Source organism: Saimiri boliviensis, chromosome 2 (assembly GCF_048565385.1).
Source record: "Saimiri boliviensis isolate mSaiBol1 chromosome 2, mSaiBol1.pri, whole genome shotgun sequence".
NCBI classification, from domain to species: Eukaryota; Metazoa; Chordata; class Mammalia; order Primates; family Cebidae; genus Saimiri; species Saimiri boliviensis.
Window position 1 is genome coordinate 67,923,916 of NC_133450.1, and position 26,313 is coordinate 67,950,228.

A 26,313-nucleotide genomic window follows, 5' to 3' on the forward strand; every position below is an offset into this window, starting at 1 on the left:
GACTATTTAGGAAGAACTAGAAAGAAGGAGGAGGATTAGGGCCAGCAGGGCTGACTCCATCCCCTCTCAAACACAAAACTGCCTTAGAGAGTCATTTCCCACAGGCTAGTATGCCACATTCATCTGCCATATTCAGTGTGCATTTTTTTTTTTATAAAGGGATAGCGTTTTGCTCTGTCACCTAGGTTGGAGTACAGCAGCATAATCCTAGCTCACAGCGGCCTTGAACTCCCGGGCTCAAGTGATCCTCCTGCCACAGTCTTTTGAGTAGCTAGGACTATAGGTGTATACCACCACACTTGGTTATTTTAAAAAAAATTTTTTTTTAAGAGATGGGATCTCAGTATGTTGCCCAAGCTGGTCTCAAATTCCAGGTCTCAAGTGATCCTCTTGCCTCAGCAACCAAAGCGTTGGGATTACAGGCATAAGCCACCACACCTGGCCCTGTGTGCATTTTTTATTACCAAGTTTAAGGTTCTGAGCCCCTCCCCTTTTTCAGACTACACTAAGCAACCCAGTCATGACAGAGAATCATCTATCCATCCAAAACAACGCCACAGTCTTTACCTTGCAAGCTGTCAACATATCTGACACAGCCTTCCGGCTCAGGTTGGCAGTAGCAATCACATCCTCCTGTCTACACGAGTTCCCAGCTGCCACAGCTTTGGCTGTTGCCATGGTGATGCCTTTCGTCATCCTTATGGATTCTTCAGGTGATGATGTCTTTTCAGGTACGTCTTTTGACTGGAACACCTGGAAGTCAGAAACAGAGAGGTGAAAAAAATCAAAAAGGAAAACAGAAAAGTAATGTATTATTCTCCAACCAGGCTGTAGCTTGTGTCTGAAAACGGAGCCAGTGACTGGAAGAAACTGTCATGTGGCAGGAAATTAGAAATTTAATTTGAGTACAGTAATACAGTTTTTGTTTTCAAGATTTTCATGGACAAACCTCTTACACCTATACTGGGCACTCACGGGAACAATATGGTAAGGGAGACATATCTAGAGCGTTATACCTGCTGGTCTGTAGAAGCTGACACCAATATTTACACACTACCCATCCTGTGAAAGGTTGTTGTATGGCTTCATAGTTTTCTTCCCTCGTCCCTGCTGGGGCTTTGGCAGTTTCCAGAAACTCTCAGTCCCGTGCTGGTTTCAGGGCAGGACTGACCTGACTGTATCACTCAGGACACACCTCTCTCTCTCTCAGGGGGTGTGAGGTTGGGAGAAATGAAGCATCGCTTCCTTCTATTCTTAGCCTGTCTTATAAATATAACTGCGTAATTGTGCAGAGGTGTTCATGTCAAGTGCGCCATGGTGACACTGTGAATTATTTAGCAACCCACCCATCCACCCCCTTTAAAGAAGCTGAAATACATTAATGACGGTAAGTCAATATCCCATTTCTGCTTCATGCTCATCTGTTCTGGCTCTCTAACATAAGCAACTGGTACCCTGGATGTGTGCCGAATGTGGATGTGTGCCGAATGTGCATCTGTCCCTACAGGAGGACCCCTAGCCTAGGTGGGGCTGCTCTGTCTTCAGTCCTAGGCAACCATGTTTCAGCAGGGAAGGCTTCCCTGAGGAAGAAGGGCAGGTCCAGTGAGCATCCCATGGAGTGCCAACCAGGGTCAAACATCACCGCTCCCTGAAAATGGGCAGCTGCAATTAAGCAGTCTGGGACCCCAAATCCCCCCTTCACTCTTGAACGCTAGAGTGGAATGAAGGCCACGTGTAGAGTCCTTCACCATGTGGCCCTCGTGGCATGTGCTGCATGGAAACCCACAATCTGGGTGAATTGTATTCAGCCAGAATAAAATTCAGTGAACTTAGCTCCCAGCAGCCTCGACCTCCTAGGCTGAAGTGATTCTTCCACCTCAGATTCCTGCGTAGCTGGGACTACAGGTTCATGCCACCATACTCAGCTAACTTTTAAATTTTTTGTAGAGATGTGGTTTTCCTATGTTGCCCAGGCTGGGCTCAAACTCCTGGGCTCAAGCAATCCTCCTGCCTCAGCTTCCCAAAGTGCTGGGATTATAGGCATGAGCTGCCACACTTCTGCGTGAATTTTAAATCACATGGGTATACTTAGAATAACCATGTGTCTGTAGTTTCCCAGGATGGCTCCAAATTTCAAGTCTTTTTGATCACTACAATTAGGCCCACTTATGCATATCAGAAGCTGTGTTCACAGGGGTGCTTGTGTCACCCCACCCCAGCTTCAGGAGGCTTAGCACAGAGCAAAGGACTCCATTTGTTTGGGAGAAAGTAAGAGAAGAAAACAAGAGTTTCTTCCTGGTCATCCAGAGATTTCTTCTGAATCGTATCCAAGACCATCAACATAGTACCTCTGTGAGTCTAAAAATCTACAGTGTTACTGAGCCTGGGGTGCTCCCAATGCAGACATGGCTTAGATTGTAACACCCATGGCCTTTTGAATACCTGGAAAGGCTTCCCAAGAAAGACGGGTACAAACAGCCCCAGACTGTGAAGACTGTAATAAATACCTAACTCTTTAATGTCTAGATACACATGAACACCTGTAAGCATCCAGGAAAACATAACCTCACCAACTGAACTAAATAAGGTGCCAGGGACTAATCCTGGGGATATGTGGCCTTTCAAACAAGGAATTCCAAATTCCAAAGAGCTGTGTTGAGGAAACTCAAATTCGAGACAACTGAAAGAGGGAATCCGAATCCTATCAGATAAATTTAACAAAGAAATTGAAATAATTAAAAAGAAACAAGCAGATATTCTGGAGCTAAAAATGCAATTAACATGCTGAAGAATGCATAAGAGTATTTTAATGGCAGAGCTGATCACGTAGAAGAAATAATCAGTGCGTTTGAAGACAGGCTCTTTGAAAACATAGTCAGAGGAGACAAAAAAGAATAAGAAACAATGAAGCTTGCCTACAGGATCTAGAAAATAGCTTCAAAAGAACAAATTTAAGAGTTATTGGCCTTAAAAAGGAGGTGGAAAAAGAGATAGAGAGTTTATTCAAAGAGAGCTTCCCAAACCTAGAAAAAGACCCCAATATCCAAGTACAAGAAGGTTATAGAAGATCAAGCAGATCTAACCCAAAGAAGACCACCTCGGGAAGCCGAGGCGGGTGGATCACGAAGTCAAGAGATCGAGACCATCCTGGTCAACATGGTGAAACCCCGTCTCTACTAAAAAAAAAAATACGAAAAAATAGCTGGGCATGGTGGTGCGTTCCTGTAATCCCAGCTACTCAGGAAGCTGAGGCAGGAGAATTGCCCGAACCCAGGAGGTGGAGGTTGCGGTGAGCCGAGATTGTGCCATTGCACTCCGGCCTGGGTAACAAGAGCGAAACTCCGTCTCAAAAAAAAAAAAAAAAAAAAAAAAAAAAAGACCACCACCTCAAGGAGTTTAATAATCAAACTCCCAAAAGTCAAAGATAAAGAAAGGATCCCAAGAGCAGCCAGAGAAAAGAAACACAAAATGTACAATGGAGCTCCAGTGCAGCAGACTTCTCAGTGGAAGCCTTACAGGCCAGGAGAGAGTGGCATGACATATTTAAAATGCTGAAGGAAAATAAAAACATTTACTCTAGAAGAGTACGGCTGATGAAAGCAGATAAATAAGAGCATATCAAGTTAAAAAGCTTCTGCACAGCAAAGGAAACAACCCACAGAATGGGGGCAAATATTTGTAAACTACCTATCTGACAAGGGGTTAATAACTAGCCTCCGTTAAGGAGTTCAAACAATTCTACGGGAAAAAACTAATAACATGATCAAAAGATGGGCAAAAGCTCTCAACAGACATTTCTCAAAAGAAGACATACGAATGGCAAACGGGTACATGAAAAGGTGCTTGACATCACTGATCATCAGAGAAATGCAAATCAAAACTACAATGTGATATCATTTCACCCCAGTTAAAATAGCTTATATCCAAAAGACAGGCAATAGCAAACGCTGGCGAGCATGCAGAGAAAAGGGAACCGCTGTACACTGTGGGTGGGAACGTAAGTTAGTACAACCACTATGGAGAACAGTTTGGAGATTCCCCCCAAAACTAAAAACAGAGCTACTTGATGATACAGCAATCCTACTCCAAGGTATATACCCCAAAGAAAGGAAATCAGTATATCAAAGAGATATCTGCACTCCCATGTTTACTGCAGCACTATTCACAATAGCCAAAATTATATATATATTCTATATATATAGAGAGAATATAGAATAAACTGTAATAAACATGGGAGTGCAGATATCTCTTCAATATTATATATGTGTGTGTGTGTTTACCATTGCATACGTGTATCCATTCATCTGTTGATGGACACAGGTTGCTTCCAAATCTTGGCTACTGTGGTACATGAACACAATGGAGTACTATTCGGTCATTAAAAAAAAAATGAGGCCGGGCGCAGTGGCTCACGCCTGTAATCCCAGCACTTTGGGAGGCCGAGGCGGGTGGATCACGAGGTCAAGAGATCGAGACCATCCTGGTCAACAAGGCGAAACCCCGTCTCCACTAAAAATACAAAAATTAGCTGGGCATGGTGGCACATGCCTGTAGTCCCAGCTACTCAGGAGGCTGAGGCAGGAGAATTGCTTGAATCCAGGAGGTGGAGGTTGCGGTGAGCCGAGATCGCGCCATTGCACTCCAGCCTGGGTAACAAGAGCGAAACTCCGTCTCAAAAAAAAATGAGATCCCATCATTTTCAGCAACATGGATGCAACTGGAGGTCATTAAGTGAAGTAAGCCAAGCACTTTGCATGTTCTCACTTGTGACAGCAAAACTAAAATAATTGAACTCATGAAGATAGAGGGGAAAAGTATGGTTGCCAGAAGCTGTAAAGGGTCGTAGGGAGGTAGGAGTTGGGGGTGGGGAAGTGGGGAGGGATAACGGGTACAAAAAATAGAAAGAATGAATGAGACCTAGTATTTGATAGCATACAGGGTAACTACAGTAAAACAAAAAATTTAACTGTACATTAAAAAAATAACTGAAAGAGTGTAACTGGATTGTAACACAAAGGATAAACACTGGAGATGATGGATACCCCAATTATTCTGATGTGATTACTATGCCTTGCATGCCTGTATTAAAGTATCTCAGGTAACCCATACGTATATACAGCTACTATGTACCCACAAAAATTAAAAATAAACAAAAACCTAAAAAGGAGCTGTGTCCAGATTTTGGTAGGAAACACCCAGCCTGTGCAGCCAGGCAAGTGCCAGGCAGTGGTACTTAAAGCATCACCAGCTTTTAATTTACTCCTGTATTTTTCAGTTCTCCTTTAAAGCATCAACTGAGCACGACATCAATCAAGGCTAGATTCATTAAAGATATGACAAGAAAACCCAAGTTTCTGTCACCAAACCCTGTGAAATTGCTCTACTATTGTTTCTAGTGCTCTCAGATTGCCTTTGCAGGTGACCCTTCAAAGGTGCAGAACAATTGGCAGGAAAGGTAGGTGGTCTCTATTCCCCCAAAAAGTTGAATCTGTGATCAAACCTCCTATCAAAAAGAAATCTGTTTGAAACTACTCATTTTCAGCATATTTCTACTTTTGGGGATTAGAATGAGCCAATCCGCAACCACTGTGGCATCACAAGGATGGCAGATATCATCCACATCGTGATAACTCCAGAATGTCCTCAACTCTGCAATGCTGGAACAAGTGAGAAATAAACAGGGTCAATTGTCTCAGGTCAGAGGACTCCAACAGAAGGAAGCTGGATTTTCAAGGGAAGTATCTCAGGTAATGGCATTCAGGCTTTTCCAACAGCAAACCTTAGACTTCCAATTCCACATGTATGTGAGTACCCACAGCAATGTGCATCAAGAGAGGCCATGCACTGTAGACGGGGTTTATGCTCAAGGTAAGTGCAGCCAGACTGAGTTTCCCTTTCACCAGGAATTTTTTTACAATGCTTTTTTTTTTTTTCTGGCAGAGTCTCGCCCTCTCTGTTCCCTAGGCTGGAATGCAGTGATTCGCTCTCTGCTCACTGCAACCTCCACCTCCTGGGTTCAAGTGATTCTTCTGCCTCAGCCTCCTGAGTAGCTGGGATTACAGGCAGGCGCCATCATGCCTGGCTAATTTTTGTATTTTTAGTAGAGATGAGATTTCACCATGTTGGCCAGGATGGTCTCGATCTCCTAACCTCATGATCCACCCACCTGGTCCTCCCAAAGTGCTGGGATTACAGGCGTGGGCCACTGCGCCGGGCCCATGCTTTGATCTTGTGTTATAATTTTAGTGGAACTAAACCTGTATAGTCCTAAGTGATACACTTCAGTTAACTTCTCGATTACAGTTACAAATTAATCCCAGCCAAACTTAGAGACACATGGGGTCTCAATTACATAAAGTTACCAGCAGGCAGGTGACGGGGCATTCTCCATTCAGGTGTTTTAGGTAAAACCTCATTACATAAAAAACCTTAAGTGAGCCCTCAGTGGGGTCAGCTGTGGGACTCTGGTACCCGAGGTAACTGATGGCTCCTTACCGTGAGCTCCTGCTTTATGCATTCAATTGTGGCCTCAAGTGCCCTGGTGCCCCGGGTGGCCTCATCCTCCACTGCCTTTACAGTCTTGAGGAGGGAGGTGACATTGGTCACCATCACCTGCATAGGAAGAGAGAATGACACAGACAGTGCAGTGTCTCATGTCCAGACCCTACTCCTTTTACTTCTGGATCGCATGCTATGAGCAAGGACACCTCTCCTTCCTTTAAGTGAAAAGAGAACTCAGGTGCTTGTCCCCAGCCAGAGCCCCACTCTACCTTGGCGGCCCCCTTTAGCTGGTACATGGAAGGGTCATCGGCTGGCTTGCTGGCAGCTCCCTTGGTAGCACTGATGAGATCGGAGAGGGCCTTGGCCACGTCTTTGATGGCATTGATCAACACGACCTGAAAGAGAGCACAGAGCCCAGGTGAGCGGGCGCCAAGATGTCAGCTGCGAGCTTCGCCAAGCATGCAGGCTGAGGGCAGGCTGGGGCACAGGGCGTGAGAGAAAGACAGTCTGAAGTCTGCAGCATGGCAGACCTCCTGGGAAGCCACCCTTGGCGATTCTGATGCAGGACTCAGGACTTCGAAAAGCTGCCCAGGGGAGGCTGAAGCTGAGCCAGAAGGGAGAAGTCAGGTGTAAATGTGCGGCTTATGTAAAACCTCCTAGCCAGCAACTTGACGGATGAACTGCTTCTGCCAGCACGAAGGCAGCTAAGCCAACACTGGAGAGGCAACACCACTTACCCCTAACTAGCACCCCAAACACTGAGTAAAAATCCCCACCTGACCCCAGCCCTCAAGGCCCCACAGCAGCCCTGCCCATCTCTCTGGCTGTGAGGGTGCTCTGCTATAGGCACCCGGGCTGGCCTGTCTAATCTGTGGGAAATCGCAACTCATTCCTGTTTGGGGCCTTTGCTCGCTGTTCTAACTGCAACTCGGTTCCTTCCATCACTTGCGCCTCAGCTCAAACATCATGTCCTCAGAGGCCTTTCCTGACCTCTCAGCTACAGACCCACTCCTGCAATTGCTGAAACTGTCAAGCTGCTGTTTCATTTACGGCACTTATCAGTAGGTGGGATTATTTGATCATTTATTCACTTATATATCACCTGTCTTCTCCATCAACTTGAATGCAAGCTCCAGGAGGCCTGGCCTGGACATCTGTATTGTTTCACATATGGAACAGGGACCAGCACCCAGCAGGTACTCAGTAAATACTTGTGGAATGAATGAAGATGCAGGTGTGTTCCCACATAAACCTGGACGTGATGCATTCTGTTTGCTTTTCTAATGTCACAGAGACCATAGATCATCTTTTCAAACTGCCAGATTTAGAGTCAGAAGTACCAGCCTAGATGGGAATTACACAATATTGGGCATTGCACTGAAGTGTTCCCAGTCCAGTAGCTCCTGTTTCTATACTAATAAAAACAATTTCCCTTTACTGAGGGCAGTGTTCAGGTGCCGAGCCAGGCACTCCACACACATTATCTCATTTACTCCTCACCACTGCCTTTTCGAGTGGGAACCACAATCCTTATGTCCACACTACCAGAGCCAGGAGCCGCAGAGATGGGATTCAGAGTCTGGTGAGCATGAGAGCTGTCTTAACCTCTGCACTGTGCCACGGTGTGGGCGTGGCTCCGGCTCCTCATCCACAGTGGAATTAGCGGGCCAGCCCCATCGACCTCATTAAATTGCTTTGAAGATAAAGTGGGATCTCAGACGTGAACACGGATTAAGACTCTGGAGGTCCAGACAGCCGCCAGCACAGCACTGCCACGATTGTCCAGCCTCCTGCCCTCTTCAGTCCTCCCCATACCCATCTGTGCCTTCTCACCCACTGAGACACGAAAGCCCAGTCAACCTTCTGAACCCTCAGGGCAGGATGGGGCTGTGACGGAGCTCATGAGGAACATGTGACACATGTGAACCTCACACTGATTCCAAAACCATAGTGGGGAAGGAGAAGCAGCATGAGGACACAGAGGCACAGCAAGCAACGGTTTACTGCCAACATCCACAGCCTCCAGGATACACTGTCCCGTATCAGTCACTTGACAACTCACTGACCAGTGGGGACATTCTTCTGAAGGGATTTTTTGAGATGGAGTCTCACTCCGTCACCTAGGCTGGACTGCAGTGGTGCAATATCCGCTCACTGCAACCTTTGCCTCCTGGGTTCAAGCGATTCCCCTGCCTCAACCTCCCGAGTAGCTGAGATTACAAGTGCCTGCTACCACGCCCAGCTAATTGTTTGTATTTTTAGTAGAGAAGGGGTTTCACTATGTTGGCCAGGCTGGTCTTGAACTCCTGACCTCGTGATCTGTCTACCTTGGCCTCCGAAAATGCTGGGATTACAGGTGTAAGTCACCGCCGCTGGCCAGGGATTTTTTTTTTAATTAGGGAGACTTCATTAGAAGTTAGTGCTTCAGGATATTTAGACAATTAGAGAGTTAATATCCTAATAGCAATAGCCAAAAGAAATAACCCAGTTAAAAAATGGGCAAAGGACCTGAATAGACATTTCTCCGGAAAAAAGACATGCAAATAGGCAACAGGTGTTTGAAAAGAAGCTCAAGGGAAATGCAAATCAAAGCCACAGTGAGAGGACCCTAAAGGGTGGGGGGAAAGGACAAGTGTTGGCAAGGATGTAGAGAAACTGGAACTCTTACACACTATTGGTGGGAATACAAAATAGTGCAGCCATTATGGAAAAGAGCATGGAGGTTCCTAAAAAAACATAAAAGTAGAATGACCTATCATAAGACCCAACAATCCTTTCCTCTGGGTATTCAGTGAAAAGAATTGAAATTAGGATCTCAGTGAGATATCAGCACTGTCGTGCTCACAGCAGCACTATTGTCAATAGCCAAAATGTGGAAACAAACAGAATGTCCATCAGCAGATGAATGGATAGAGAAAATGCAGTCAATACATATCACGGACTATTAGTATGGGACTGTCATTATTTAATGGAGTATTTATTTTCTCCAAAAAAAGAAGGTGATCCTGCCATTTGCAATTACATGGATAAACCTTGAGGACATTATGCTGAGTGAAATAGGTCAGTCACAGAAGGACAAATATTGTTTGATTCCACTTACAGGAGGCATCGAAAATAAACTCAGAAGCAGAGCAGAAAGGGGCATGGTGGGAGAAATGGGGGGGTTCCTTATGAGTATCAAGTTTCAGGTATGTAAAATGAATAAGTCTTAGAAATCTGCTGTCCAACATTGTGTCTATAGTTTATGATACTACACTGCACACCAAAAATATGGTAAGAAGGTAGATATATTAAATGTTCTTACCATAATAAAATAATACAAATAAAAGTGGGGGAAGCCAGGCACAGTGGCTCACACCTATAATCCCAGCACTTTGGGCAGCCAAGGCGGGTTGATCACCTGAGATCAGGAGTTCAAGACCAGCCTGGCCAACATGGTGAAACCCTATCTCTACTAAAAATTAAAAAAAAATTAGCCAGGTGTGGTGGCACGTGCCTGCAATCCCAGATAGTTGAGAGGCTGAGGCATAAGAATTGCTTGAACCCAGGAGGTGGAGGTTGCAGTGAGCTGAGATTGCATCACTGCACTCCAGCCTGGGCAACAGAGCAAGACTCTGTCAAAAAAAAAAAAAAGAAAGAAAAGAAAAAAGGAAGGAAGGAAGGAAGGAAGGAGGGAAGGAAAAAGAAAAGTGAGGGGAACAGGGAACTGGAAAGGTGAATGCTGACAATCACTGACACTGAGTGGTGGTATGTAGGAATTTGTTTTACAATTCTACTTTTGTGTATGATGAAATTATAGTAAAATTTCTTTTAAAGAAAAAAATAAAAGATTCTACAGCAACTGAATACATTTCTCTGTGTCAAATGACTTAAGTCCTCTCTGGCCTCCCTTCTGCTAAAGTTGAGTCAGGCTAGGCGAGTATGCTTCTGCTGCACGGCTCCAGCTCCTGGGATATGCCGTCAAGCTCTCCTTTCCTCCACGGGGGTAAATACAATACCACACGCAGAGATTTTTGCAAACCCTTAGAATTCCAAAAGGCAGCCAACGCGAACTCTGGTGTTATCAGAAATTCAACAGCAAGGATGAAATGGTAGCATAAGGATTGTTTCCTCTGGGAGCTCTGCTACACTCATGGATGTCAGGAGTTAGGGTCATGCCGTGAGGAAACAAGCTGATGGCCTCAAGTGAGGCAGCACAGTCACTGCAACCCCTGGGGACACTGAATGGCAGGGGATTTCTAGCCAGTTTTGTCCAAACAGACTAGTTTACTGAGCATGGTTTAAGCTGTGAAAACTGAAGTGCCTGGCATTTGACAGTTCTGGGAATAGAGAGAATGGAGGTTTTTTTTTTTTTTTTTTTAACGTTTTGGGGAAAAAACATCTGGGAACAGACATCCATTTATTAATGACTTTTGTTGGCTATTAGTTAAATGACAGGTGAACACATACTTGTTCAGTAGCCAGTAGCCACTGTGTGCCAGGAGCTGTGCTGGGTGTGCGGGTTTCAAAGATGGGCAAACCATGGTGACTGTCCCTGAGGAGCAATGGTCTGGGATGGGAGACCAAGGAACAGACAGGTAATCTCAATGGAATTGCCAAATATCAGAAGCAGGGGTTACAGAAGCACGGAGTCCTTCCCTAGCCTTCCAGTCCTCGCTCTTCCTTGAAAACCCAAGTTCTCACCTGGACCATTCATTTCCTCACCCCCATCGGGCTGCTGCCCCACCACTCCACACATGCAGCTGGAGACACCAACGTCCTTGATGGCACTCGATGGTTATTGAAACGGGCCAATAACCAGTTCCCAGACTTCCCTCTTTCTTGACTCTGTCTCTGATGGGTGGAAACACTGCATCCTGGCCACATGACACCCACGGCTTTCCTCCCTGCAGCTGCTGCTGCTTCTCAGTCTCCTCCGCCACTTGAGCGGTAACGTGGTCCTAAATGCTGGATTCCTCCGAGCTCTGCCCTGACCCCCTGGCTTTTCCTCTTGTGTGGTTGCAGTCGCCGTCTCTATGGCTACAGTCCCTGAACCCACAGCTCTGTGCCTGGGCAGGCTCACGTGCACTCACTAGTTGTACCAGCGTGTGGCTCTGGCACGTCCATCACCTCCATCTCCCTGCCCACACCAGCTCTCCCTCCAGGGAGCTCCGCTGTCCTACTCTGGCTGCCCGTGGAGCCGCCGTTGACTCCTCCCCCTCCCTCAGGCTCCCGTGCTCCAGCCTTCGCCAGGCCAGGCCAAGCCTTCCCTCTAGACTCCTCTCAAATTCCTCAGCTGGTCTCCACCCTCATGGCCACCACCAGAGTCTGTGCCCCCATCTCGCTTGGATGACTGCCTCCTACCGGTTCTTCCAACTGGGCACACTCGCATACACATGCTCTACTTCAAAAGTTCCTGTTCTGCCTCAGGCCTTTTCTGAGGCCTGGTGTGCAGCGTTCATGGGAACGCCAGGAGGACACATTCCCCAGGCCCTGCTGGTACCTGGGTCTCGGGGTCGTCGGAGCCCAGGCTGGCGGCCCCCAGCTTGACCACCTCTGCGAGCTGGGTGATGGTGGCTGCCGAGGACTGGGCCGCCTGGGCCAGCTTGTCAGGAGTGGACGCAGCTCCTGACACAAGCAGTTTCGTGTCTTCCACCAAGGCCTTGGCTGTCTTCAGAATGTTCTCCCTGGGAGAGCCAGGAGGGCAGGGGAGAGGGGGAGAGACAGGGGGCAAAGCGTGATTACTTCAGGAAGAAAAGAAATCCCTCACAGGGGCCTTTTGTTAAAGGGCTTTGAGGAAGAGAAGAGCTGTGTTATACCTCCCCTTACCAAGGGACTCTCATCTTGCACAAATGCAAACCTGGGGGCTGGGGGGAGAAGAAAGTCCCCTGGTATTCACTCACACAGCCCACTGACGCGAAAACCTCAGTGACAGAGTCAGGCCCACCAATCTGGCTCCCTTCCCAAGCGCTGCAGTTCAGGGAAAGGTCAGCTTCTTTTCTGTGGCTCCCACTGCCCCTCAGAATACTTCATAGCTCCAGCGACTGTGAGGACACATGGGCTGAAGCACCTTGTCCAGGATCAAAGGCTGGATTTGGGAAGGGACAGCAGGGCTCTGGGACCCTCCTCCCTAGCCCAGCCCTTAGCTTGCAGAGGGGAAGAAAGGTGTAAAACACGTGGTGAGGTTTCAGGAGTCCCTGAAGATAGAGAAGAGAAGCAGATAGAGAGGGTCGGTGCAAGCTCAGCAGAGACAGAGGGTTTGAGCCCTACTTCCCAAAACAGGGCTTAAGTGAAATATGCCTGCCCCCACCACTCCCCATCCTGCTACAGTTGGCCAGCAGTTCCAGGAGCAGCTCTCTGTCTCAGAAGGTGGCAGGTCTTAAAGCTGTCCTTTGCTGGAGAGGTTGGATTTAAGGCTGTCAAAGGCAAAGCTCGAACATGACACTGTGTTTACGGTTGGCAAAAGGGGCTTATTCTGATTACAAGGTTCACTCTCCCTGCTTGTGTATCTTGTTGAAATCAAAACAGATAACCGCATTTCTGGCTCCCAGGTGGCGTCTCCAAGTCGATTATGAGTTTCAGGGGGCAGGCCAGGCTGAACCTCTCCACGTGCAGGACCCCCACATACCTGTGGTCTGCGAAGGTCTCACTGTTCTCTGCATTCAGTGTCCCCGCTGTTGCAAACATAATGGTGGTGTCCAGGTCAGCAATGATCCCCGACACAGCAGTGGCAGCTGTGATGCATGCTTGGGTTCCCTTGTTCCCAGCCTGGAGAGCCCAGAGCACCAAGGAGACCTGTAGGCAGAAAGGGAATGTTGGGGGCGCTGGGAAATGGAGAGGGCAAGACCTAAAAGCAGATTCTGAAAATACTGAACTCTCTCCTAGGAGCTGATGTAGCTTAGGGGTTAACAGGACACGTCCGAAGTCAAAAGCCTCAGTTCGAAAACCAGCTTCGCCATTTACAGGCCACATGACCTTCTTTACCTCTCCAAACCTCAATTTCCTCATCTGTAAAATGGGGCCATTATTTCTGGCCTAACAAGGTTGTTGAGAGGATTAAGTAGGAAAAAAAAAAAAATCTGTAAAGCGTCTGGCAAGGCATTTGGCACATAGTAAGTGCTCAGTAGAGGGCAGATGCTGCTATTTATTCAATTACTACTATGTTTCTGAAACCACACAATGGGATAAAGGATTAGGCTCCTGTGAAAGGTGTGGAGATTACATCCCCTTTTATTAGGTTTTCAGTAGGAACAGACACTGCTAACACTCATCCCTCCCTTGCTGGGGTGGAAATTCTCCAGCATGGAGCTCAGAAGGGCTGGAGTCTAGAGGGGATCTGTGCATGTGACCGCTCCACTTCTAACCCTTCGAGCTGTCGCCCACCCCCAATCCATCATTTCAGTGCCCCAAGGGTCCAGCAAGTTCACTCTGGTGTCTTCCATGTCAGAAATCCAGTGCTGTCACCCCTCACCTGTCACGTATACCTTCACCGCCTTGAGATATTTTCCTATGACATAAACCCGACCACACTAACACCCTGCTTCCCAGTTTCCCCTGGCTGAGCTCCCTTTCTGGTCACGTGTCTGCTTCACTTGGCTCTCACCACACCCGCCAGCTCCCGACTTCCCCAACACTCCCACCTCTGCACCCTGGGTCTGTTCTCTGCCTGCAACGCCTCTCCCTCTCTCCCCCAGCCACTGAACTACTTGCCCTGCAAGATACCAAAGTGAAGGAAGAAGGAACAGCCACCAAGCACAGATGCATCACCCTGTGCCTCACGCAGCTCAAAACAGCTGAGCCCTGGACACCCCCAACCTGCTGTCCTCTTGCAGAGAGAGCCCTGCCTCCTGGGATTCCACAGCACACTCTTCTTGCCCTGAGGAGGGCCACTGCATGTGTAAATTGCATGTGTCAGGCTAGTGCCTGGAGGCTCTTTGAGGCCAGGAGCCCTTGTATTAATGTCTGTGTGCACACACCCACCACCCTTGACTATGACTGACCCAGAGAAGAATCTGACAATATTGTGTACATGTTTCTCAAAACATGTTGACCAGGGCAGGGGAGTCATTGTGTCAGCAAGAGGCACAGAGTATGAGATACTCTGTCCCCTGTGCTGCTTAGATCTCAGCAGAGGCTGTGGACACAAGTCTGGCAGGAAAGGCCCAGGGACCATTTCCTGGGTACCTACCACATTCCACGACCAGCCCACACGGAACTGTTTCTCTTCCTCATCCGCCTTTCTTTTAAATGCTACCAGGTCTTACGAGGAAAAGACAAGTCACACTGGCATAGACCTGGCCTGGATATGAGGTTCCGGAAAGCCCCTCAGAGGATGGGTGACAAAGGCCAAGACAAGTATTGCTGGAAGCCTGCAGGGGTGTGCATGTGTGTGGGAGAGAGACATTCTTAGCCCGGGTGAAAGAGAGTCCAGAGATAGCACCCCACCCTCTAAGAAAGGTGTGCAAGCCAGCAGGTGTTTACTGAGTATCTGCTACTCCGCAGGGGCTGAGGACACAAAGGCAGCTAAGTCATGACTGTGTGTGGGTGCACTGTACACACCATCAAGGCATAGAACAAGACACAAACCATAGAGGGCAGGATGCACAGCAAAAACAGTCCAAAGGCCAGTTGCTAAGAACCAGCCACCTCCTCCCCTTTGGCGATCCCTCCGGCTGTCCTAAATCCAGGACCCACAGCTGGGAGAGGTAGCAGGGCCGAGGCCAGCTCAGGAAGACCATGCTGCTTGGCCACGGTCTTCCTGCAAACACTATGCAGCTTGGACCCCTCTCCTCCCTCCCTGGTGCTCCTGCTACAAGGCCTTTTAAGGGGGAACTTGGCAAGAACAACTTCAATAACAAGAAAGGACTTTGAAAGGAAGGCAAATGCCTTCCTCCAGCTGAGAGATTTATTTCATCTGTGGAGTCCCAGGTGGCTGGACAGCCCTGTGGGTTACCGGAGAAGGCCAGACTGTGGGTTGGCCTCAGGGAGGGCCACGGACAGAGCAGCCTCTGTGGCAGCAGCTTGCAGTTGAGGGTTCCCCCTGCCCGCCCCTCAAGTCTGTTGCCCAGTTTCTAAACAGGACAGAGCTCTATGTCCTATGAACCAGAGTGAAGGGAAGGGGAAAAGCCACCAAGCCTGGATGCTTTCTCCTGTACCTCAGGCAGCCTGCAGAACGGTGACCTGAAAAAATGATTCCCTGATGAAAAGCAAAGCAAAACACTCGAATACTGGTGTAGAACAAAAGAGCTACTTGAGAATGAGGAAACATTCAGCATGGGGCATGGTTAACTGGGAGAAACTGCCTGGGGGAAAAGAAGTTTGCAGGAAAGTTTCGAGAAAACAGTAGCTAGATTTATGAAATGTTTAGCTGTGTCTGGCACTGTACCAGGCACTTTGACACCGATCACATTAAATCTCTGCAGTTCTATCAGTCAGACATTATATATTTTTATCTTCATTTTACAGATGAGGAAATCAGAGTGTGGAAAGGTGAAGTACCTTTGCTAAGATCTTAGAGCCTTGTTCACTACCCCATGGGAATCTATCTACAAACAACTGTCTTTAGAGTCGGAAAACCCAGTGCAAGTTTCTGCTTCCTCACAAAGGTACATACACCATTGCCCCACGTGGCCTAACCCTCCCCCACTTCACTGTCTCATCTGTAAATTAAAGAGGTCACACCAAAGGGCTTTTCATTTCGGACTCAGCCCTCAGCATTTAGGAGCCTCCTTGAGAAGGAAGACGGTGTCAACAGGGGTTGCAGGAAAGGGTTCCGGCTCCAGGCCTCCCCTGACCAGGGGCTCCTGGCTGCTGATGGGGACTTTAACATAATCTGCCCTTGGGACAGCCCTACAAGAAGGGGGAGTGCCAGAGCCTGACCTTCAAGGGACAGTCTCCCTGAGTCCTCAAATTCTCTGGGCCTAGGAGCACCCCAGCTCCCTGATGTGCCCCATTCTTGAAAGAACCTGGGCAGTGGGGAAGATCGGGGTGAGACAGCCGAGTCAGCTGGGTTGGTTTCCTGCTTTCGTCCCTGATTACAGCACATCACTGAGAGCCAGCGCAAGCTCCTGTGGCTCTGACCCCAGGGCTGCTCCTTACCTTCTCCGTGACGGCGCGGGCACACTCGATCAGCTCCTTCTTCGTGTAGCTGTCCGTGGGGCACACCTGGAGGGCCCCTGCCTTCTGCACCAGGAAGATACAGCCATGGCCCAGGTCCTGCACACGAGTGCGAATCTGGAATCCGATCTGCAGAGGCAAGCCCAGGATGGGGAAGAAGCGTGATGGACCCTGCCATCGAGGCCTTCCCTATGTGGAAAATTTCTCCTACGTCCTATGGGAGCCTGGCTAGGAAAATTCCACTCCTATTAGGAGTCTGTGTTTGTTGAAGTATGGAATTTGGTCGATTTTGCTTCCCTTTTTAGAGACTATAAAATGCCCAGTCTCTACCTAGCTAGCCTGTTTCTTGTGGTCCTAGCGTAATACCCGCCTGATATGTATCTTCCCGGGTTTGTAGCTTGCTTATCAGCTCCTCCAGCCACCTAGTAAGAATATTAAATAAATGAACTCTGTGGGACAATTATAATATTCGTTCAACAAGCATTTACTGAGCCCCTATCGCGTGTCAAGGCCTCTTCCAAGAAGGCAATGGGTTTAATTTCATTTATTCTTCACAGCAGCTCTAGAGGGTAATGAGAGGTTCAAAATGTGGTTTCCATATTAAGCATATTTTGAAGTATTCAGATTCTTGCAAAATTGGTATGTTTACCAACCCAAACACCCCTTCCCCAGCTGTACCCATGGGGACAGCAACTGTTATCAAGCCCAGGCTTCCTTCTATCAGGCCAGGTTTGAGATTTCCTTTAAAAGGAAACCAGCCAGGTGCAGTGGTTCATGCTTGTAATCCCAGCACTTTGCGAGGCCAAGGTGAATGGATGCCCAGGTCACGAAATCGAGCCCATCCTAGGTAACACAGTGAAACACCATCTCTACTAAAAATACAAAAAATTAGCTGGGTGTGGTATCCTGTGGCTGTAGTCCCAGCTACTTGGGAGGCTGAGGCAGGAGAATCGCTTGAACCCGCGAGGGGGAGACTGCAGTGAGCCAAGATCACACCACTGTACTCCAACCTGGGTGACAGAGCGAGACTTCATCTTTTTTTTTTTAAAAAAAAAAAAAAAAAAAGGCACATTTTTAGAGCTAAAAGCTCAGTGGGCACACATTGTTTTAGTAACTCCCGGGTTGTGTGATTATAAAAAAGCTACTTTGCCTAAGAGAGGCCAAATGGGCTCCACTGGCTGCCAGCTGTCTCCTTTAAGGTGTAATAAATTCCACCTCCACCTCCCACGAAGTTTGCATTCCTCCGGCCCTGTTTCACATCAAATTTCATTTTGGTCTGATCAATACCGCTGCCATAAATAATCTGCCTTTCAGCCCAGGTAGGTGACTAAAATCAAACCAAAACAAAACTTTAAGCATGAGCCAGTGTTATTTTCAAGAATTTATAATAGCTAGAAGCTGTGGCTCTTGTCCTTCCAGCACCTATCAGGAATAGTTACGAAAAGATCTCAGGTATTGTGAATAAAACCTGGGAGATTTTTGGCCACCTGGATGCTCGATTCTGATACCACCTCGTTAGTCACGGTTTAAGGAATGGTGACTTTGGAGAATGAGGGGTGCTGCAATTGTTATTTCTCGTGTGATTGAAACATTGCTTTTAAGGAAAAAACCTTCTTCCTCTAATCCCTTAAGGCCCAAAGAACTTTTAAATCCATTTAGTAGAATATTCTCGTGATCGACAAAGTTGAGCTTCTGCTCTTTTGGGTGTCTTTATAGACTTTCTTTTTTTTTTTTTTTTTTTAAGATAAACAGTCTTGCTCTGTCACCCAGACTGGAGTGCAGTGGTACGGTCTTGACTCACGCAACCTCCACCTCCGGGGTTCAAGCAATACTCCTGTCTCAGCTTCCCAAATAGTTGCGATTACAGGAGGCCACCACAATGTCTGGCTAATTTTTGTATATTTTTTTATTTTTTAACGTAGAGACAGGTTTTCACCATGTTCACCAGGCTAGTCCTGGACTCAAGTGATTCGTCTGCCTCGGCCTCCCAAAGTGCTGGGATTATAGGCATGAACCACTGTGCCCAGCCAAGCTTCTTTTGGGTGCCTTCTATACACCTTCATACATCAGGTGCTAAAGACTACAGATGCTTCATAAATTAAGCAGGGCTCTCTTGCTGACGACCTCCGTGCAGAATGCAACATAAGCAGCACCTCTGGATTGCACAACATGACAGCTCTGCACACAGGTCTGGGTGGTGCAGCAGTAAGGCTGCCACTGAGGAGGGAGAACACTGCCATTCAGCCCACACAAACGTAATGTCATTTAAATGTACGTGTTTACTGGACATGTTTGTTGGTTTGAAAATAATGTGAAGCTGAAGCAGGGGTATACCCCATTAAAATGTTAAACAATCCAGATCTTGAAGTGTTCCAGCTCCACAGTGTTGAAACCTAAGTATTTCAGGGTAATATACTCTAGAGGCGAGGGCTCTGAGGTCGGTGATGACCACAGACCTTTAAAGGATAAAGTGCTGCTGAAAAGGTCATGTAAGAAAAAAATGGAGTTAGAAACAGACAATTTCAAGGTAAAAAAAGATCTTACTAGTTAACTTCTCCATTTTATAGACAAAGAGACTGAGCCCCAGAGAAGTGATACGATTTGCCTAAGATCATACAGCTGGTCCTTGGCAAAACTAGGCGAGAATCCGGGCCTTTCATCCTGAGCACAGTGCTCTACCCAGGAGATCAGTGTTTTTCTAACTTTTTGGATTTTTTTACTTAGCAGCAGAGCTCTTCCTGTCCCTCTCCAAATTAAATCTCCTGTAGATCTCAATATGTCAAATAAATAACAGTAATGGGTTATTGGTATGCTCTTCCTTTATGAGTTAAAATGTGTATCTCTGACCCAACAAAAAGCTAAAAAAATGAGACTGAGCGAACCCAAGTTTTACAGATAAGATTATGGAGGGTAGGTCGTCTCAGTCACGAAATTATTTCTGGAGTTTGCTTTGGTGACACAGTGTTGAGAAAATCCTGTTACATGCGTAGACGAAGCAAAGGAGAGCAGTTTCCTCCCAGCTCTGGACCACTGCAGGCAAGGTGGAAGCAGCACCAGCCTGCGATCAGCGCAAAACCACTCAGCAGCCTGAAGCAAAGCACCGGTGGCCCCCAAGGAGTTCCCATTAGGCCTAAAGCACACTCAAAAGGTCCTTTCTGCCACCCACATGAGTGAAAGGCTAAGTGCAAGCGCAGTTTTTCCTAACAGTTTCAACAATAGTTAAATTAAGTTTAAAAAGTGACACTAGGCGCAAACACGCATAACTTCCTCCGCAGGCCAGAGTTTTAAAGAACATGGCGTGAAACCACGGCACTAGAAGAGACTCACGAATCTCTTATCTGTGGCTGCAAAATTCTATTTGGACAGCATAGGAGAGGGAGGCAGTGTTATCAATGAGAAGTTGAAATGGGCTTCACCCACTGATGTTCATGGGCCAGGACGGGTGAATCTAAGAGGAAGGATGGGATCTCAGGATTCCCAGTCAGCCTTCTTTTCAACCTTTCACCCCGTGAGGGCAGCAGAAAGGACTGGGGACCTTGCTACCAGCTCTGCCTTCTTCGGAACCTGACATTCTGGGTGAGCCCACTAGCCTTGAGGGGCCTTTGTTCCCTCCCCTGTGAATAAGGACAGAAGCCATGTCCGATTCCCAAGGCTGATGGGAGGGCCAAATAAACAGTGCTGGGATTACAGGCGAGAGACACTGAGGAAATTCATTTTTTGAGTCTGTATTGAAAAAGATGAGATTTAGACTAGGCTCAGAGTCTCATGCCTGTAATTCCAGCACTTTGAGAGGCTGAGGTGACTGGATCACTTGAAGCCAGGAGTTTGAGATCAGCCTGGACAACATGATGAAACCCCGTCTCTACTATAAATATAAAAATTAGGTGGGCATGGTGGCATGCTCCTGTAATCTCAGCTACTTGGGAGGCTGAGGCAGGAGAATTGCTTGAACCCAGGAGGTGGAGGTTGCAGTGAGCCGAGATTGCACCACTGCACTCCAGCCTGGGTGACAGAGCAAGACGCCATCTCAAAAACAAAACAAAACAGATAAGGAATTCAAAAATACTAAGCTTCTCCATGCAATACTACTCAATAAATATGACCAGCCCACAGGGTGATCCAATGAACTTCCAGTGTTTATTAGAAAGGAATGTTGCTCAAAGACATAAAATGTGGGGTTTTAAATTGGCAACTTTAGAAAAGTGTTATTTGAGCCTTAAGAAAAACCCTCAATCCCTTTCTTGTGGAAATAAAAGTAAAATGAAGAAAATCATCTCCTGCTTTTGCGCCTTGAGGGAAATGAAAAGCCTGGTCTTGATGAAGTTTTGGATGTGACTCCAGTTGGAGGGTGTCTAAGGAACCCTGATCACCTTTCCGCACTGCCTCAAACAAAACAAAACACACTGGTTTTTCCTAGGCCTTAAAAACAACTACATCTGAAACCAGGTCAAGTATAATTTGCTTGGGATAGCTTGTGAAAGTTGAAAAGGTAAGAATGGAACTTATCTGACAAAGACAAAAAACATGGAAGAAAAAAATGGCTGGGCACAGTGACTCACATCTGTAATCCCAGCACTTGGGAGGCTGAGGCAGGTGAATGGCTTGAGTGCAGGAGTTTGAGACCGGCCTGAGCAACATAGTGAGATCCTGTCAATACAAAAATTAGCCAGGCATGGTGGCACACACGTGTAGACTCAGCTACTTGGGAGGCTTGAGGTGGGAGGATTGCTTAAGCCCCAGAGGGAGGTCAAGGCTGTAGTAAGCTGCGATCGCGCTACTGCACTCCAGCCTGGGCAACAGAGTGAGACCCTGGCTCAAAATATTATTATCAGTTTGGTGTAAAAGCAATTGCGGTTTATGCTACTAAAAGTAATGGCAAAAACTGCATTTACTTTTGCGACAACCTAATGAAACAGTGGGTCCAATGGCAGCGGGGCATCATTTTCCTACCTCCAGCATGTGTGTCTTGGGGTGGAAAATTTTAGAGAATTCTAAAGCAGACATCCATTTCATCTGGGGGAAAGGGCTGTGGTTCTCACCACAGGCACTTAACAAACAATTGAGCCAGCTTTTAAGGCATCCAGTATTTCAAGTGGTTACTGCACATTTTCCTCTAGACAAAGCTGTCGTCGCTACATCTTTTCCCCAGGATTTACATTTAGAAGTTGTGGCTCATAGGATTTCAATTTCTTTCTTCTTCTTTTTTAAGGGGAAACTAATCTTAAATTGCAAAGCTGCCAGAGGCTTTTAACTTTCCCAAAGAAAGAAGTTTTCACAGTGATGGTAACAAAGGTTTGAATTTTCCATGGAAAAAAAGCAAATAAAGCTCCTGCTTGATGTTCCAGGACAGACCTGTGACTCTTCCTGTAATTGTCACATGCTGGAAAAGACCAAAATGCTGACTTTGCACAGCCAACTGCGGGACTGCAGTGAAGCAGGCAGCTTCTTTCTTCTCCTGGATATAAATATTTTCACATGCTGTGATGGGGGGGCCCTCTTGGGTACACAAGTAATTCCATCGTCTTGGAATAAAGAACTACATTGCTTCAAGGATCTCCCAACCTTCTCAGTTTTCCCCCAAATATCTCTCTGGCAAATGTACACGAAGAATTTTCCTTAGCAAGCCACTGGAAATTTTATATTCTCTCTGCCCCTTTGACTCTAGGTCACACTGCTCTCGTGTCTGGAATGTAAAATACATCTCAAGATATAACAGTGAAAAGGAAAACCTTAATGAAAATGTCAGCTGCTACCAATGCAGGGTCATTAACCAAAGTAACCTGTTGTTATGCTTTTAGCAACGGATTCTCTTTCCTACCACTTCGGCATTATTTTATATTTTGCTTCAAAGGTCTTTGATGCAATAAAAAAAAAATCTGCTTGTTTGACACATTGGGTGGGTAGTTTATAAGAATTCAGATGTGGAAAGGGCCCCACAGACAGTTCAGGGAGGCCAGCAGTTAAACTAACCAAGGCAGATGGTGGTAGGTTCCTTTTTTTTTTTTTTTGAGACGGAGTTTCGCTCTTGTTACCCAGGCTGGAGTGCAATGGTGCGATCTCGGCTCACCGCAACCTCCGCCTCCTGGGTTCAGGCAATTCTCCTGCCTCAGCCTCCTGAGTAGCTGGGGTTACAGGCACGCACCACCATGCCCAGCTAATGTTTTGTATTTTTAGTAGAGACGGGGTTTCACCATGTTGACCGGGTTGGTCTCGATCTCTTGACCTTGTGATCCACCCGCCTCGGCCTCCCAAAGTGCTGGGATTACAGGCTTGAGCCATCGCACCCGGCCGGTAGGTTCCATTTTTAAAGGTTTCTGTGGACAGTGATCCAAACCTCCCTTGCCACATACTTCTTCCCTTTTTTTTTTGAGATGGAGTCTCACTCTGTCGCCCAGGCTAAGGGGCAGTGGCACAATCTTGGCTCACTCCACCTCCCGGGTTCAAGTGATTCTCCTGCCTCAGCCTTCCAAGTAGCTGGGATTACAGGCATGCACCACCACGCCCAGCTAATTTTTTGTAAAGACAGTGGTTTCACCATGTTGGCCAGGTTGGGTCTCGAACTCCTAACCTCAAGTGATCCAGCCTCCTTGGCCTCCCAAAATGCTGGGATTCCAGGTGTGAGCTATCATGCCCAGCCCACTTTTCCTTTTGTCCAAGCAACCCTTTTTCCTCACTGTAACATAAATCCCCTTACACTTGTTTATGGATGTCAAAATTATAGGTTAGTCAAATGAATTATAAATCTAGATGATCTTACTAAAACAGGGAGTCTATTGTTTAAAAAATGATAGGCCTGTGTAAAGAATCTCAATGTGGGTATCTGATAACTGTTTTCTTGGTAGTGACTTCACACTCTTTGCAAATAGAGTTATTCATGCTACAGCCTAAACAATCAATTAGTCTAATATCTCAAAATGCAGGCACTGTTAGAGACTTAAGTAATCTCATGCTAAATATATATGTATGCAAGTACATATATATATAGCCTCCTATTTACATGCATTGTTACCACACATTAGAAAGTGATTTGTTTTGGGTCTTCGTTTTTGTAGTATCTCTGAGAGTCTCTGAAAAGACATACTTAGACCTGACTCTCAGGAGCAACAGCAACACTGAGTAACTTGGGGACACTGACTGTCACTATAAGGAGATGAGAAGACCAGTTACAATTTTCTGCCTTGACAGCTCAGTTCATTTAGGAACGTCTTGAACAGGGTTTGCACTCAGTAAACAGCTTGCTGAATTTCACAGAATATAATTACCTTTATCTTTCAAGTATCCCTGTAATCCACTCCATTAATCGTCATTTTAAATTGAGCTTCCTTTCTGTAGGAAGCCATGTGGTTCCCCTAGCCCTGGACTCCTCCTGTGTGTTCACACTGACACAGATGCAGTGAGGCTCCCTGGAGCCGACCTGACCTGCATGCTTCCCAGTGGACCACCCCAGTAGAGGGATCAGAGATGGTAGCTCTTAGAAAGTGGCCTTTGGGGCCCAACTTTTGCTACTGTTAGACTCCTATGGGTGCAGGCATTCTAAAGCCAAGTCTACACTGGCCACTAAAGAAACCTGGTCTAGGAAAGGTAGGGAAGTAATAAAAGGAGTCCACAGGAGGTATGGGGGCAGGGATCTGGGCCAGTTTTTAGCCACCCAGAATATTCAGGCAAGACTTTAATTCATGAAAGTAGCTCTTTCTAGGGAGCGGAATAGCTAATTCTCATACTTGAATCTTTCAACCCTTCTGTGAATCTTGGGCAAGTAAGAATAATTGCGGGGGATGTGCTAAGTGGAGTAGGAAGTGAGGCAGCCCCAAACTTGGGCATGCTAATAGAGACAGCAGGTGATGGGTCTAGGGACAGCGGACCTGGCAGAACATTGTATACAAAGTCCTTATGTCTGAAAGCCCATGTCCCAGTTCTTGGCCAGTCTGCCCCATAAGGAGCCGTGAGCCTTGAGCATAGCCTGGGGCTAACTGGTCTGGACCTGTACAGTGGTGGGGATAAACCAGGCTCTAGTTACTGGGCTGGGGTCTTCTAGAGCAGAGCTAAGCTATGAAGAAATACCCAGGAGTAGACACCAGTGTGTGTGTGTGCATCTTAAAATAGGGGTCTTAAGGTGGCAGACCTCCTCTGGTTCCGCCGTGGCTGCTGCCATCTGGCCCTGGAGAGCCAGGTGCCCATAGTCACTGGTCATTTGTGAAGCCAGTCCTCCCAACTCCTCCGGGTTAGTAACCGACTTAGTCATCTGGAAAAAGAAAACAAGCAAGACACACACACACACACACACACACACACACACACACACACACAGACATACACACAGAGAAAAGCATGAGAACCATGTGTTAATATCACTAGAAGCTAAAGTGTTTCATTCACTTTTAAGCTCCTAAGGGGTGAAGGCCAGGCCTTGCATTTGGGGCTAGATGCTAGAGAGGGCAGTTCAAGCCAAGCCCATGCTGCATTGCACACAAAAGGCCAGAGCCCTCACAGGGCCCTGCTTAGGCCACAGGGTCTGGCTGGGCCTGATGGGGACATGCTTAGGGTTTGGGCAGTGCAGTGTGGAGCCAGCCCTCAGGGTCCACCCTCTTGCAGGTGAGCAGACCAGCCCCTGGCCAGCCCTGCCCTGGGGGGGCGACCAGAGGAATTCCCCCTAGAAACCCCTAGGAGGCACAAGCCCTGTGCGCTTCTCACCCCTGAGCCCAGGCTTCTGTGGGCAGCTAATCTAGTCTCTGGGTGGCCAGAAGCAGGTCCCACCCAGGTGAGAGGGCATGAGGACAGGGCTGTTAAGAAAACCATGAATGGGAGGTGATGCATAAGTCAATGTTTTGGAGGAAGAAACTCAGAGGACACAGCTTTGCCGTAAATTTGTGCCAAAGAATGACAAGGTTTTAGCTACAAATTTAGTTAAGAGTAGTGTGTAGCTGACATGGTCAAGTTCTACCTTTATTATGAAGATACTCATTATTTTTCTGTTTCACAGACTGATGTATCTCAATTCTCTAAGGTAGCTGGCATGCCAGTTTCTACCGTTTCCTCTTCCTCTGGATAAAAATACCTCTTAATTCTCACAAAAGCAGTTTTAATCTGCCACCCAGAAGCGTGTCACTGTCCCTTATCAAGGGGCTCCCCCCGCTCCACCTCCTCTTGCTCTGGATAACACTACTGTCTCTTTCTTTGTGGCCTTTAAGACCTTGATTTTAAAGAGCCTTTTAAAATGCCTTTTGAATGACTCTCCATCCGTCAAGCCAGGACAGGAATGTCCACCCCATCTTAGGAATGTGTACAAAGACACGACCCAGGCTTCAGGCTGAGATGTGGCCTCCAAGGAACGCACACTTAGCTGCACAAGAGTGCGTAGTGCCACGTGCTGCTCTGCTGCGACCTGCCAACAGGTGCACTGGGAGTCTGGGCATCCTGACGGGGTGAGGAGGGTCTCTTTCACACAAGGAGCCAGGCCAGTTATCTCAGGAGCAGCCATGCAGCCTGAGGCCGGGATCCTTAAGATCACAGACACCCAGGGTCAAGCCAGGCCAGCCCAGAACCTGGCTGGGGAGACATTCCAGAAACGCCATGAGGCTGCTCAAACATGTTTCACCACTGCTGCGCTGTGCTTCCTGCTCATCAGGAATCCGCACTGAAGGGCTGCTGGCTCAGACCTACGATCCGTCCCCTACGCTCCCCTGAGAAGGACAAGACTGGGCTTGGCTCCAGCTTTTC

The 26,313-nt window shown here is 47.3% G+C and overlaps 1 protein-coding gene across 9 annotated transcripts in view; it reads right to left on the minus strand.

The window, feature by feature from the left end:
- TLN2 (talin 2) overlaps window positions 1–26,313 on the minus strand; it is a 474,792-nt gene that overhangs the window by 38,560 nt on the left and 409,919 nt on the right. For all 9 annotated transcript variants that reach the window (XM_074393531.1, XM_074393528.1, XM_039468905.2 and 6 more), the window contains 7 exons: window positions 24,719–24,838; window positions 16,579–16,725; window positions 13,109–13,275; window positions 11,984–12,167; window positions 6,771–6,896; window positions 6,496–6,612; window positions 568–753 (listed from right to left, as the gene is read on the minus strand). In XM_074393531.1, coding sequence (XP_074249632.1) covers window positions 568–753; window positions 6,496–6,612; window positions 6,771–6,896; window positions 11,984–12,167; window positions 13,109–13,275; window positions 16,579–16,725; window positions 24,719–24,838 — 1,047 coding nt within the window. The remainder of the gene's footprint in view (window positions 1–567; window positions 754–6,495; window positions 6,613–6,770; window positions 6,897–11,983; window positions 12,168–13,108; window positions 13,276–16,578; window positions 16,726–24,718; window positions 24,839–26,313) is intronic.